At 38.4% G+C, this 14,818-nt stretch overlaps 1 protein-coding gene across 1 annotated transcript in view; it reads left to right on the top strand.

Annotated features, from left to right (window-relative positions):
- KALRN (kalirin RhoGEF kinase) overlaps positions 1-14,818 on the top strand; it is a 434,957-nt gene that overhangs the window by 192,920 nt on the left and 227,219 nt on the right. The window contains exon 6 of the mRNA XM_032445881.1: positions 9,108-9,230. Within this exon, the coding sequence (XP_032301772.1) occupies positions 9,108-9,230 (123 nt within the window). The remainder of the gene's footprint in view (positions 1-9,107; positions 9,231-14,818) is intronic.

Here is a 14,818-nt window from a genome sequence, read left to right as displayed (position 1 = left end):
TTAATTTCTGTTGCCAAATTTGATATAGAGCATTTTGAGGCTGTTTCAGCGTCTCTGTCTTGGCACCACTGGGAGGCACAAAAATGCTCTCCTAATCACTATGGCAAGAGAAAGAGTTTTGGCATATGAGTACAGACTTAAGACTCATTTTTAAGTACAAATGGAGGATATTATAACCAAGAAGTTTTTCTTTAACTAATGAAGGCAAGAAAACCCTAATGCTCTAAAAGGCAAGGAAGACTACGCATATAGAAAAAGAGAGGAAGCCAATGTATATAGGACAAAAAAAAAGAAAGCAGCTTTTTTATTTACTGCTTTGAATCTGAAGAAAGTTGGTTACTAAGAGTCTGGAAGTCAGGAAATAATGCAGTTACACCATGCATGAGGTTAACAGACTACTGTGAAGCATCTTTTAGATGTTCATATGTGATTATAATTAAATGAATATCTTTCTGGCCTGGGTAAAATGCTTTAAATAGCCCATGCTTGGAAGAACTTGGGATCCTTGAAAGTATATTGTAGATTAGCCACCATATCTATTTGTAGGGAACATATGGTGGTGGGTGTGCAGCCAAGAGGCTGCATCCTCAGGAGTTGGTGATGACTGAAGAGGTGAAATTAGGACCGTGGTCTGTGGATAGTTTCCAGAATCATCAGTGTCATTTTAAACCAGGTTGCTCTGGATTTTCTTCTTGTAAACATATACAATATGGAAATGAATTCAGAAATGTTTTCTTGTATTGCAAGGTCACTCGCAGTGCTGGGTGCCTTATTCTTACACAGCCACTGAAAAGATGTTGCAAGCAAAAGCAGTTTCAACTTGAGAAATTTCACTTACTTTATTGGGCATCAATACAAATGTTTGATCTCAGTAATTGTGTCTAAAGGCCAAGGCAGAACACCGACAAACAGTCTCAGTTTCCCCTGTTTTAAGAATCATATCTGGTGGAAGATCTCACAGCCTCCTCTTCCCTGGGCCTTAGACACGGGCACTTCTGTAAAGGAAATGCCATGCTTCTGATGCAAAGTCTTAAACATCTGGCTGGCTGTTCTGATTGTAGTGGCAGCTATTTGGAGTTACAAGAATGTCACACGTGATGCAGGGAGTAGAACCACAGCCTATAAAGTCACTCAGCTCATACATCTTTTTCACCTGAGTTGTGTTTATTAAGTATTTCCCAGATGCAGAACATTGGTAGGAAGATTTCCACATCTGGGGGACCCACTCTGATCTCTTCATAATGTATACTGTTGGTTTTTTTTCTGTTCATCTGAATGCTGTTTATTTTTCTCTTTCAGTATTACATTTCCTATCCAGCCAGTGCATTAATTTGCACCTAGGTAGCAAGCCATTTTCTGCAGATGATGTATTCCGGGGAAAGACAGTTTCAATTCTAAGGAACAGAAAATTCTTTCCAAGAATGCCTAAGCGTTTGGTGCCTCTTCATGTGATGGAAAGGCACATCAGTTCTAAAAAGTGATGCAAATACATAGATGCATGATATACACCCAGTTTAGTCATATTTACATATTCAGTATCTGTAATTTTCTCCCATCTTCAGCAGTAAAATTATTGCTCCTCTAGTCAGCTTTATAAGAATCTCATGCCTTACTTGTGCATGACTGTGGCTTGGTATCTGTCAGGAGAAAAACGCGTATCTCTTCCACTGATATTTGGTAGGAAAACTCGGCAAGAGTGTGTTAGAAATGGTGCTCTACCATTAGTACACATGATGACAGTTGTGCCTATTGTCTGGAATAATTTAACTTGCCGTAGCTTAAGCTTACTGTATTCTATGAATCACATATATAGATATTTATAATGGAAAAACTGTGTTTATGCAGCATTGAGATTACACAAATACAGCTGTAGGTCTGAATCTTCAGCTGGTGTAAACTGGCCCTATTGGCAGGATACCAGTTTGCCCTGGCTGTCACCATTCTGAACACATGTGAAAAAGAACGATGTGGTGGAAATATTGGCGTGTCCTTCACTGCCTGTAAACCAGAGACAAACATAACTCTGCATTTAGGCCCTGATTTAGCAAAGCACTTAGAAGTATGCTGAGTGCTATTTTAAACCTTCAAGCATTTTGATTTCATCAAGACTTCTTTAATTTTTTTAATAGAAATTTCATTGATGAGATTTTTTTTTGTCCGTAGAAGTAGCTTTCAGCAAGACTTTCATCAGAAATTGTCCAAAAATTATTCTGGGCCAGCACAGTCCTCCTGAGAAATGGCCCATTCTTCTAGTAGCCTGTCTTCTCAACAGGCTTGCATTACTAATGCACATCAGTGTCATTAATTAATTACTAATGGGCATAGTCAGCTTCACCTGGGCCTTTCCAAACCGTGCCCATCAGCCACGAGCTCTATTACATCTCAGCTTTACCAGTCTTCCAGGTAAAGGGGATGGCTTATTGGAGTGTTGATTCTTTTGCAGTGGAAGACTAACAACTCCTTTCATGTTGCATGATTCTTAGCCTTTACCAGATGTACAGGAGGACTAGGCATAGCCTGTTCTGACTGAACTGTAAGACCCTACTTTGGAGTCACTAAGGAACACTTCTGATTACTTGTCTTTCACAAAGGTAGCTGATATAAATCTTTGCTGGACTGCCCCCCTCTGCATCATTATAGGTTGTGTACGTGCCAGACATATGTTGCATGGTACTCCTTTTTCAATCAAATACTGGTTAAATTCAGTTGCAGAAGATACGAGGAATGTGACTTGATTTATCTTTAATTGAATTGTTGTGAATTCACTTAATGATGTAGGCATAGACCCTGTAGATGGAAACTTTATGAACTCAAGACAGTGGTTCTGGCAGTTACTTCTCTCTGTGTGCGTTATTTCTTTGTTTATGTTGTGGAAGCATATGAAAATGAACTTGCTTAGCCTTAAATGGCCTTGGAATGGAACTTTCCATTTTCTGTTGTAGATTAGTCAATTTAACACTGGCTGAGTAATTTTGAGAATCCAAAATTCACATGAACTCATATATAGATGTTTCTCTAATAAACAGTGCAGGCTAATCTCCAGTAGTTTCTCACAGTGGATTTATTGCTCACAGATATTGATTTGCTAAGCATTTGCCTTGAAAAACTTTACAATGTTTACAAACTGGAAAAAGATCAAAAAGCTCTGTAATAGTGGAGTATGTTATTTGGTTTCCGTGCAGCATGTAATTAATCAGTCCTTTACTCAAATACAGGCACTTTTATTTTTAATTTTTTGAGATTAGCAGCATGTTTTTTTCTTTGTTAGCAGCATATGGAATCATAGTGTGAGAATATTTATATGCCTGTTGTTTTACATGTGAGACTGACTGGAGTTTATTAAACTCTGCTTGTATTTTTTTCTGAATGCTCTTGATTTTGTTCTTCTCATTTGGAACATAGCTTTAGTTGTTCTCGAGTTGTTGAGTTGTTCTTTGGCAACACTTATGCAGGAGGTGACCAAGACTAAAAGGCAGTCAGTTGGTGTTGATGTTTTTTTCCGAAACTGAGGCCAGGAGCACTGCACAGGTAAGCCTAGATAGCGCCAACTGGACTATTTCCATTGGAAAAAAAACACATCCTGTTAGTACCTTACCTTGCATCAGAAGATGACCATAAACAAATGCAGCGAGAGGATCTTCTGAGGAAAGGCTAAGAGTGGGATTTGTTCTCTCTATTTAAAGTGAACAAAAACAGGGGAGAATACTGCCCTTCTCTGATCACAGTGGAAAAGGTTTAATGCATGGAAGGAGAATTTTTTAATATAAAGGACAATTTTGATGTAAAAACAAATGTGTATGAACTACTCTTAATGCAGTAATGGAGGCAGAATCTTTCCGATTCTCCTTCTTACAGGAGGAGCTGAGGTGTGGTACATTGCTCCTTTTACAAATGTTCCTCAGTGAGCTCTGGCAAAAGCTGGAGAGCAGAGGTTATTATTTGAAATATAATAAATCTCATTTTATATGAGGTAGGGCAGGACAGCACACAATCTGCAGACATGCTGTTCTGTATCCGAGTGTTTCTTCTCTGTTCCCAAACAGCTGTTCTTGCACTGTTCTCACTAGCCTGCCAGATGTTACAAATGCAGGGAAAATATGAGGTCCCCTTCTTTCTCCATAGGTCTTATTTGTGACCATCTGATGACCTGCTGTTTAATCTAACACTTAACCTGGGTTTTCCAGTAACTCATCAACCTGATGAAAAAATGTGAGGTTAAGAACTCATTGTTGCCAGCACAACTGAAGCTAGAGATAGAATCTGGTATCCTAACTCTCAGGGAAGTGTCCCCAAGACTGTGTGCAGTAGTTACTGGTGCATGTATAATCATTAATGATGCCTGGGGTAGATGCTTCAGTAAAGCTTTAGAAGATCCCCTGGACCATTCTTGGCTCTTCTGACTCTCTAATACTTGAGTTAAATGTAGGGTGGTGTTCTGTTTAGTGTTTAATGTTTGTCAGCATATGCATTCTCTTTCCTTTATGTATTGTTAGAGACAGGGATTGCAAGAGATTATCACACTGGAAGTTTATCTTCTGTTTTAAGTGTGCTTAAGTCCTGCACTCAGCTACTCAGTCACTGGAAAACTCTAACAGCTTAATGGGTCTCCAGGTTATCTACAGCAGTGCAGAGAAGTGCCAAGCAGGGAGACATTGAGTACTGTTGGTATGTGAGCCTTAAGTGATCCTGTGTTCCTGTTTAGTGTGAATTCATGACTGTAGAAATGATTAGCAGACTTAAGAGAAGAATTGGCTTGCTGGCAGTCTATACCACTCCAACTAGGAAGCAAGTCATAAAATCGTTTGAGTTGGAGGGGACCTTTATAAGCCATCTCATCCAACTCCCTAGCAATGAACAGGGACACCCACAGCTGGATCAGGTGCTCAGAGCCTGGTCAAAGGAATAACTAAAGATTTATTCACTTCATGATGATCAATTGGCTAGGCTCATAAGAACACTTTCTAAATGAATGAGTTGAAATCCATTGATCATAACACTGTTTAGGAACATTAAATGACATGGAAAACATCAGGTAGCTGAGACACTGTGTCTGGTCTAAACTGATCTCGCAGGGCACATTCTCTAGATTCAGCTGTTTACTGCATTAAAAACTCATTCCTTTGACAGGGAAACTAACTTATCAAAGGATGTTGAACACTTTTCCAGGAGCCCATTAGGCCCTTGTTACTGGAGAAGTCTTTGCAGAGTTGAGTAAAATAGCAATTGTTGGGTCTTTGCCACACTCACATTCTTAATGGTGTGCTTTAATTAAGCAAACTGACCAACTCAGTCATTTCAGGAACACAGGAAGCATCAATGCTTTTTGTGTGGAAAACAAGTTTAACTAGAAAGCTTTCAGGAAATATTGCTAGTAATATGGGCAGGACAGACAGTGCTGTCGGGCATTTGTACTGAATCCACCAGCCACACATTACCAGCTCTCATAACTTCACTGCAAGCATCTGTTATATTCACAGAGCCTCAGCTTCCACTTTTATTATCATGATAAACTCATTTTATTTTGGTCCATTTATAGACTTTGCGGTTGAAGGGAAAAGTTTGAAAACACAATTGTTAGATCTCACAAGCAAACAACCTCATTATTTACTTATTTAAATCCCATGTTTGTTAAGTAAATCCTGTGGTCTGTGGGACTGTGTGGTACTTATCATTCCTGTGCATCCTTGATTAGGAGAGTGAAAGAACAAAGTTTTCCTTATTGCTATAGATGGACAATAAAGAAAACCGAATCCATTCTTCACCGTACTTGAAAGATGTCTACAATTCAGTGAGCATTAAACAGAAATGCGTGGGAAGTCTCTGAATGAACAAGCCCTGGCAACAAAAGCAATAGACAAATCAAAGTAATACTGTGCCCAAGCTGCTCTGGTTTTGGGCACCAGGCTAGTATTTCCACACAGCAATGGCCTAAGCCATGCAGAGGTACCAGTTTATCTTGCAATTATTTGGGTATTTCAGATACAGTGATGTATTGCATAAGTTAGTAGATGTTAGTAGATGTGCTTGCAGTTTTGCAAAGCCATGACTAGTGCTTCAAGTAAGAGTGATGGGGAAAACTGCTTATTATTCTTTTTTTTTTTTTTTTTTTTTTTTTTACTGAGCAAAGAATCACTAACCTTACTTTAGATCATGACGAATCTGCCTTTTTTTTTTTTTCTGCACTCATTCCTGGGTATCTTGCTTCATTTTCTTCCTGCTTCAAACCACATGAAGCAACTCTTACTTTCCGAGCTTTCAAGTCAGAAAAGTTTGAAACAATTAAAGGGAGAGATTTGGACAGCATTGGTTGGGGATAGTTTGCTAGAGACATAGGATAGTCTGGAGGTAGACTGTGGAGATGTGGCACTGAGAAACATGGTCAGAGGCCATGGTGGGGATGGAGTGATGTCTAGTCTTGATAGTCTTCATTGTCTCTACCAACCTTAATGATTCTATGATCATCATGCATTGCTCAAAATTCCTTTCAACTGCTGGCATGTATTCAAGTTGACTAAACTAGACAAAATGATTAATCGTCTTCTAACTTTTGTTGTGTTTTCCTTTATAATCTATTATTGCACTTTAAAGGGCAGAGGCATGGTTTAACGTAACCTACTTTCTCATCCAATAATATGTGCATAGATTAGATGGAGGAAATGCTCCTTATCCGCAGAATAATAGATACTTAGTTTAAATTACTTGTTCTAAAAACTTCCCAATTTGGCCTCGCTAAGCATAAAATATTAGATTTACTATTTATTTTCAGTGGATTGCTGCCAATTTCCTTCTCCCTGTAGGTCTTCAGATTGTTAAAAACATTAAGAAATATTCAGATTGAACATATATCTACTTAGAAGAAGCCTGTGTTTATTCCTAAGTAGAGATGTAAAATCTTGTTGGGACATAAATTACTTAGCAGCACAGTTCTTCTTATTTTATGGCTTATTTTATTATATATATATATTTAAGACCACAAATTGGCAAATTATTTTTTGTGTTTTTTTCTTATTAAATTTTAACAAAGTGGGGAAAAGGAATCCAATGGAAAAAGCTCCAGCTTGCTCTTCAGGTTAAAGTAGATTGTTTCATTCTGTTTAATTGGCAGTAATATTTGGAACTTCTGATCTCATTGTTGCATAAAATCTTATTTATGTTGTCAGGAAAAAAAGGGTGGTAGGCCTAATTTTGATCATCTCCACTGGTACAAATCAGAAAATGGCCAAGCCGAGGATGTTGGTTTGATTTTGCATCATTGTAACTTGAATCAAATTTGCCCTTTAAGAATACTCATTAACATGAAATTCGAAATAGCACAGACTCTGTAGTTTCAAGTGTATTTTCATAAATAAAAGTTTAAGAAGTCAGGCAAAAGTGACAGATTTTTGGGACCATGTCAGTGCAGCATGTCCAGTGGTGCTGAAGTGCTTGCTATGTTTATTTTCTTCCTAATAAAGGGAATATTCAGTATTATTGCTGCAAATCCCCTGCACAGAGCAATACACTGCTGTGCTGAGTTGAGTGCACAGCACAAAATGCTGAGTTTATAGCAGGAGTCTAAGGTGACCCATGCAGGCCTTTTCTCTGTTCTTGGTATCACCTTCTCTTTAGGGAAAGGATAATGGACCCTGAGAAGCTATTGCAAAGTGCAGTGCCAGAGCAGTGCTCTTCAGCTGTCGGAGGTCAAAATCTGTTCTTTAGTGCTGAAGGAAAAAACAGCTACTGACTGGAGAATGCAGTGATGTTATAACAAGGATTTAGACTGATCTTTTGATGGCTGCTTAAAAAATGTATGTCTTACATTCACACATGAAAACGCTTTCTTTAATATCTGAGACTGTATTGGCCAGACTTTCACTGCCTCTATATTAATGAATTTTAATAAGCAGTGGGTTGTTGTTTTTTGATTGTGACAGAGTTCTTATCAATGGACAGGTCACCAGTTTGCTGGGATGGAGATGGAGGCAGCATGAGTGAGCGAAGTTTGAAGGGGTTCTGTAATAGAGAATGTTTGTTACAAGATTATAGTGCCTGCACGGCTTTAGTAAGGCATAAAGAATGAATGGTTCCTACTTGGGAAATGTTTAATCTCAACGCAACTCAGAAGAAGCCAAAGCACAAACACACCATCTCCAAGCTGACTTATGACAACTTATAACTAATGAACATGCAAGAGATAGAAGTGTTACATTGAAGTGCTACAAAATAAGGAATGAGTTTCATCAGCTTTATTCAACATATTTCTGTCTGAAGTACTGAACTATCCATTTTGCTTGGAAATACATTTGGAAGCGGAAGAAGTTGAAATGTGTACTCTTTATAGATATTAATAAAATACATTTTTTTCCCTCTTCATCCCAAGAATAATAAGTGGAAGATAGAGTGCTTTTTGGCACTAGAACTGGAAAGATCTAGGAAATATAAGAGTAGGAAGTCAACTTGCTATTTGGATACAACATTTGGAAAATTTTATGTATGGACTAAAGAAAACGGGGTGAGAAAAACCCATCAATAATATTTATGACGTTTTTGGTCCATTTCTGGATTTAGGGTATTTTATGAACTGTTAAGATCCTTGGTAAATGAAACAACCTCTGATTTAGGTCCCTCTGCTGCCATCTTTCTATATATTAAATGACTATTATGTATAGGAAAAGACTCCTGCATTAGTTTACTGAGGAATATGCTTAATGAATTATGTTTCCCAACCTATCATTTTGTTCATATGGTGACAACTTAAACGTGGCCATTGCTTGAGAAGCTTAGCTTGATAAGGAACATTTCTGAAGGGACAGGCAAGCAAGGAGAGGTGGTGGGGTGGTCCTCGATGCTAAGGAGTGTTGTTTTGTTGTAGAGTTCAGTGCTAGGAATAATAATGTTGGGTCCGTGTTTAGTAGAGATGTGCTGACAATTTGTCTAGATTATCTTGTACATCTTTTCCAATCTTTATGATCTTATGAAACTATACAGATGAGTTGGTGAGGGTTTTTTGTCCATGTTACATATAAATCTGTCTCAGAACTGTGAGGTTTTATATTCTGTGTAGTCTTGATTTTTTTTTTCATTCCTCTCTAATACTCTTTTTCTCTGTCCTGTGTGAATACTTCTAGATGTTTGATTGGATCAGCCACAACAAAGAATTGTTTCTGCAGAGTCACACGGAGATCGGCGTGAGCTACCAACATGCCCTTGACCTGCAGACACAGCACAATCACTTTGCCATGAATTCGATGGTGAGTTTGGGAGCATACTGTGATCTAATGGGTATGTGTGTGTGTGATTGAAGTGGGCGTGTGGAGCTGCCTCCATTTCAAAGTGCAAGGAACCCATGAAGCAGAGAAAGTCTGGCTGGGCTGTAGCAGCAGCCCTCTTTCTGGGAGGCAGTGTTGCTATGTCCACCTAGACATTGAAATGCTCATTCCCTTGACTTAAGATAAGTATATCCTGTGGCATTTGTTTACATATTGGAGAGCAAATACCATTATTTTCTAAGACTGTGATGTTCCTTTAACTGACTATGAGATCTGTATGTAGTCCTTGAATTATTGATGCTTTTTCTCTCACACCCTGCTAAGGTATTTCTCAGAACCTTGAAAACAACACTAATCAAGCTGTCAGTTGTGGCCACAGTGAGATTTTGGCTTTTTCAATAGTTGATCAGTTAGTCCTTTTCAATACCATTTTCCTTACCATAGGATTTTGTTGTTGTTGTTATTATTTTAAGAAAGAAAAAAAAAAGTGTAATTATCCATTTATAAGTGCTTTGCTCTCATTCTTACCTTGCATAAATATTTATTCTGGACAAAATGTATTGATGTTTTGATTGATGTGGTGGGTTAGAAGCATGAACACATGCGTCCTGCTTCAATCATACAATGCAGAGATGAGCCCTCTACAAATGTTGTCACTACACAAAAGCTTACCCTGACTCAGCCAACTGCTTCATACAGTGAGTGGTCTGCCTATAGCTGCACTGGGGATGAGTCCTCAAAGGTGTAGGTTGGTGTTTAAATTTGTGTTTTACATCACTAGAGTGTCGCACCTGACTATGCTACCATAGGATAAGGTGTTCTCTGAACTATGAAAAAGAGACCCTGACCACCTAATGTTGTTAAACTGCCCACAGCTGTCATAGGATTGTGTTAACACTTTTCTTCTGACTACATTTCTGCACAGATAATTAAGTTCTCTGACCTAAATTCCACCTACCACTCCCACCTATCTATTCCTCAATAAACCATGTAAGAAATGTTTATAATGGCTATTAATATGTTTATTGTGATTATAATTGCAACAAGCACTGAAAAAAGAGGCTCTAGGCACTTGATAAGCTTGTCATCGTGTTGCCATCCAGCAAAATGCAGGGTAGCATTGCTTCCATATAGCACTGCTGTTTGCAGAATCCTAACAAATAAGTTGTCCTGGAGGTTAATGCATTAAAAATCATTTGGATTATAATAGATGTAAACTCAGTCATAATCCTTCAGAAAGCATTGTCAGAAGAGTCAAGCTGAAAGGCCTCTCTTTATCCTTTTGTGGTGCTGCCTGGCATTATTTTCTAAAAATAACTGGTAATCAAGCTTGGAAAGAGATAATTAATGCTAATAGAAAATTAATGAATGACAGGGAGGGTGCCACCTAATGGAAGAAAAACAAATTTTCTCCATTCTTCTGTCAGTGTCCAAGTGAATTTTTGGCAATGAAAAATACCAGACAGTGAGACATTTGCAAAGATTCTTGGGAACCTGCTGAGCGCAGAGACCTCTCAGTGGCCCTGGCTCCTAGCAGTGCCCTCTCACCACTGCCAAACTTCTATATCATAGAGCTGCCCAGAAACCTTTTCTGCTGTGGGGGAATAGTGGGACAGGTGTCATATCTCCCGTCTTGCTCCATTTCTGATGTAAACTGCATAAATGTGTAATCATGTGGAGTTCCATGTGGTTAGCATGAGTGATCCTGCAAAGATTGTCTTCTTCATCTCGTACGTACATTACATTTATGTGGAAGGGCATCAGTATTGGACACCTTCAACTCTCACCCTCTAAAGTTAAGTGAGAGATGGCACTCACTAATTAATTGGGCTGAAACATATGTGTGCACAAGAGCTCCTTGCTGAAAGACCTGTATGTCAGTGATGTGTCTACCCAGTGGCCTTTCCAGAGGGGATTTCAGTTCCCAGGTTGCACAGGCTGGCAGGTAAGTGGGATTTTATAGCTTGGTAATGTTGGCTGTGGCATTAAAGAGAGGTGCTGCCTTGCCAAAGGCTGGGCATCCTGCTTCTGGAATAGCATTGCTGTCAACAGTGATGCTGGTTTTTAGATTAAGTTACTTGCTTAAAAAAAATAAAGAATTAATTTAAAAAAAAGCAAAAAGACAGAGCAACTCTTGTTATCCCCAAGAATCAGCATTGTGAACATGAGTATGTTAGCATGCAGAAAACATCAGCTTGCTGCATAAGGGTGTTGGGCTGCATACTAGTCATCCTGACTGAGGGAAAGCATGCAGGAAGAGCAAGAAGAGACTGAAATTAAAGCAACCTTTTCCTGTCCACAGCTCAGCTGTGATAGACAGTAGCTGTGTCTCTTGTCATGCGTGGGAGCTTTGTGAGCTCTCCAAGAGAGAGAGACACAATGTAGTAAGGTAGTAAGGATGGAGCCTTTGTGGTAGTTATGACAAGTGCCAGCTGTGGTCATCAACAAACTTGGGACTGAGACTTACTTGAGCAAAGCAAATACAGAGGAAGTTGGATGGTGATTCTGGAGGATAGTGGCAGGATCTTATACGCCCCACGCCTACACAACCATACGCGCTGTACTTGGGTCGATGGGGCAGTAAGGCAGGAAATATGCATCAGATCCGTTTGATGCATAACACTGGAGCAAAGGAGAATCTTGCTGGTGACCAAGAGATCTTCAGGAAAGAATGACCACAGGTAGCTGTAATTTTTTGAGGCAAGATTTATTATTATTTTTTACCATACATGGTTTTCTTAAAGGAAATTAGTGTCAGTGATGTTACAAATACATAGTTATGCTGTCACTACTACAAAACTTTGATGCAACTGTCTTTCTTGGTTCAGTTGTTTGTACCATTGTTTGATCTCTGCTGGAGACTGTCAGATAACGGCTGGTGTGTATGTGCCTATTTGATGATATTTATAGGGCATTAAGAGGCACTTTGGTCCCTGTGTAATGTGTACAGTTCTTTGCCTTGCATTGTCTGTTTCTAAAAGCTCTGTTGCTGACGTGTTTGTATACACTGCTTTCACACATCTGGAAGCTTCTTGCATGAAAGTACCCACTGATAAATACTTGTTAATTTAAGGATTAGGATTAAATAACATAATGCAGAATATGTGAGATAGAAAACTATAGCTCTGGAGAATTTAATGCTAAGCATGTATCCGTTTGCATTTGTAATTATTTCTTAGTCTCTTCCTTACATAGATTTCAAAGAAAAAATGCCAGAAATCCTTTCCTGTTCCATTACTATAAATGGTAATATAGGTAGTTGAATCCCTCAGACCCATTTGGCATCCCAGATGTAGTAAATTGATCCACCCGAGCCTGAAAAATTAAGAGTCAGTCGGTTTTAATAAGCACAAACATTCACACCTGATCAACCTTTGAGCTTTCTCATGCTAATTACAATACTCAAATATTTTGCTACTGTACTCACGACCCAAGATGTGGAGATTGGTTCAAGAACAATGGCATTTTAAACCTGGTTAAATGACATGGCATCTTTTTAAATATAAGTCTTTTAGTTTCCGAGTCTGTAGGGTGAACTAGATCACATGATTCAGTTTTTCTCTGGTGATTTGCTGTATGATTGTAGCTTCGGTAGGAATTTGCTTTATAATTTAACTGGATCTTTTCTAAGCAGACGTCAGTCTCAGCAACTGTTAGATTGCAAATAAATTTGTTATCATTAATCTGAATAACAAGATCTTAAAACACTCTTTTTGAGTGTGAGATTTTGGATTGTGTGATGTTTTGTCTTGGTTTTGCTTTTTTTCCTCAATATATTAAAATCAATCTTGAGAGAAGAGTGGAAAAGGAGCATGTAGATGAGGATGGTGGTGTGTTTTGTAGAGGAAAAAATGTACAGACTTTAGCAGAAGTTGGGTCAGATCTGGGGTCTTTAAGGTATTTTGTTTTTCTTTCTGTTAGTGCCTAATGTTCTTTAGGCCTGTCGTAACTAACAGGAGTTACAACGCTTTTCTCAGTTCCTCTGGTGTTTATTTGGTCATGTCTTTTGTCATTTGCTCTTCCTTATAGACCCTTACAGACATTCTGTGACCAAAGCTCCCTTATGGAAAAATAATTTTACTTTAACCAATAATAATTCTTCCTTTTAAGTGAACAACATGGCATATGGAATGTGGAAAAGTCATATATTTGAGGTAATAAACTGTGCTGTGGTATTTTTCTTTCAAATAAAGACCATAGATATTCTTCCTGTAATTCAAGGCAATGCTTGTTTTCACTTCAGTTTCAAGATAAATTATGTTAGTCTTTATCACAGCTGTATAATATTTATACTGAAGCAGTACTTCTTCTCACAAAGACGAATATTTAGCTTCACTATTTTGTGAAGAATCTCATTAATCTAGTCAATTTGATTGAGTAATACTGAAGCACCGGAGCTTTTCTCTTACCACTCTGATCGTAGCTCTGTACTTGGATAGATGGCATACATATCACTTGTTCTAACTGAGGTTGCTCGTATTTCCTTTGCCAGGACTGTTTTATGCCTGGATCTGTTAACCTCCTTAAAGAGTGAATTATCACTTTCCATGGAGCTTACATAAATATAGCACTGCTCAGTGTTGGCAGCGCTGCCCATCTGGCTGTCAGGGAGTTAGTTGTCTAACACTAGATGGAGATGCATATCATCTTAAGAAAGTCACAGTATATTTCATACAAATTACAATTACTTTGTAAAGGCTAATAAGGTCCTTTGGAAAAAAAAAAATATTCCATCATTGATATTAAAAGAACAATATCTTTCTACGTGTAGGCTGAGCTAAAATGCCATCCAACGTTATTCTGCAACATGCTATAAATGCAGTCAGTCTTCTTATAGAAACTTAAAGGTCTTAAAGATATCTCATAAGATTATTTTATCATTGAAACATTCTGCTTTGGATTTATGTGTTAGATTCACATCACAGATGGTTTCTAAACTCGTGGTGAGAGCTTTCTTTTTCTTCCTCAACAATCAAATTTTGCCTTCAACTAATCTGCAAAACTCCATGTTCACTCTACTATTGTGGTGTCTCAACTGCTTCTCTAGGAAAGGAGGTGAACACAGCCAAATTTCTTGTGAAGTTACTGCTTCTCACTGCTCATTTTTCTTTGCAGAGTGCAAGGTGTTCTCTGTGTGATAGAAGAAAGCATCACTCCAGCTAGAGTTGGAGGGCTTAATTAAGGGGGAAGATCTCTCAGCATGCCCTTTAGATGATCAGGTCTCTATTAGTGCTTTGTTTCCCTGTGGGAGATCATTGCACAACTGAATCACCACTATTGTCAGTGCTTATTGTCAAAGGCTGACATCCTAAGAAGTGTTAGGGACTTGAGTGATGATAACAAACACTGGAAAGAACAGCTATGTTTTAGACATTAATTGTATGGATCAAGGCCTTGTTTAGGTCACAGGAGTGGACTAAGACTTGGAGGACAAAAATTCTACACTTGAATGGCATTTCACGTGAGAAAGACTTGTGCATATTATGCTACTGATGGACATGTGAAGGAATGCTTCTGTTGTTGTGTTTGTTTATCAAGTGTTCTTTAGGAGCAGAAAGTCCACTTTGTCG

The sequence above is a fragment of the Coturnix japonica genome, chromosome 7 (genome assembly GCF_001577835.2).
Source record: "Coturnix japonica isolate 7356 chromosome 7, Coturnix japonica 2.1, whole genome shotgun sequence".
NCBI lineage: Eukaryota > Metazoa > Chordata > Aves > Galliformes > Phasianidae > Coturnix > Coturnix japonica.
Note: the sequence above shows the minus strand (reverse complement) of the source record. Positions and strands in the feature narration are given on the sequence as shown.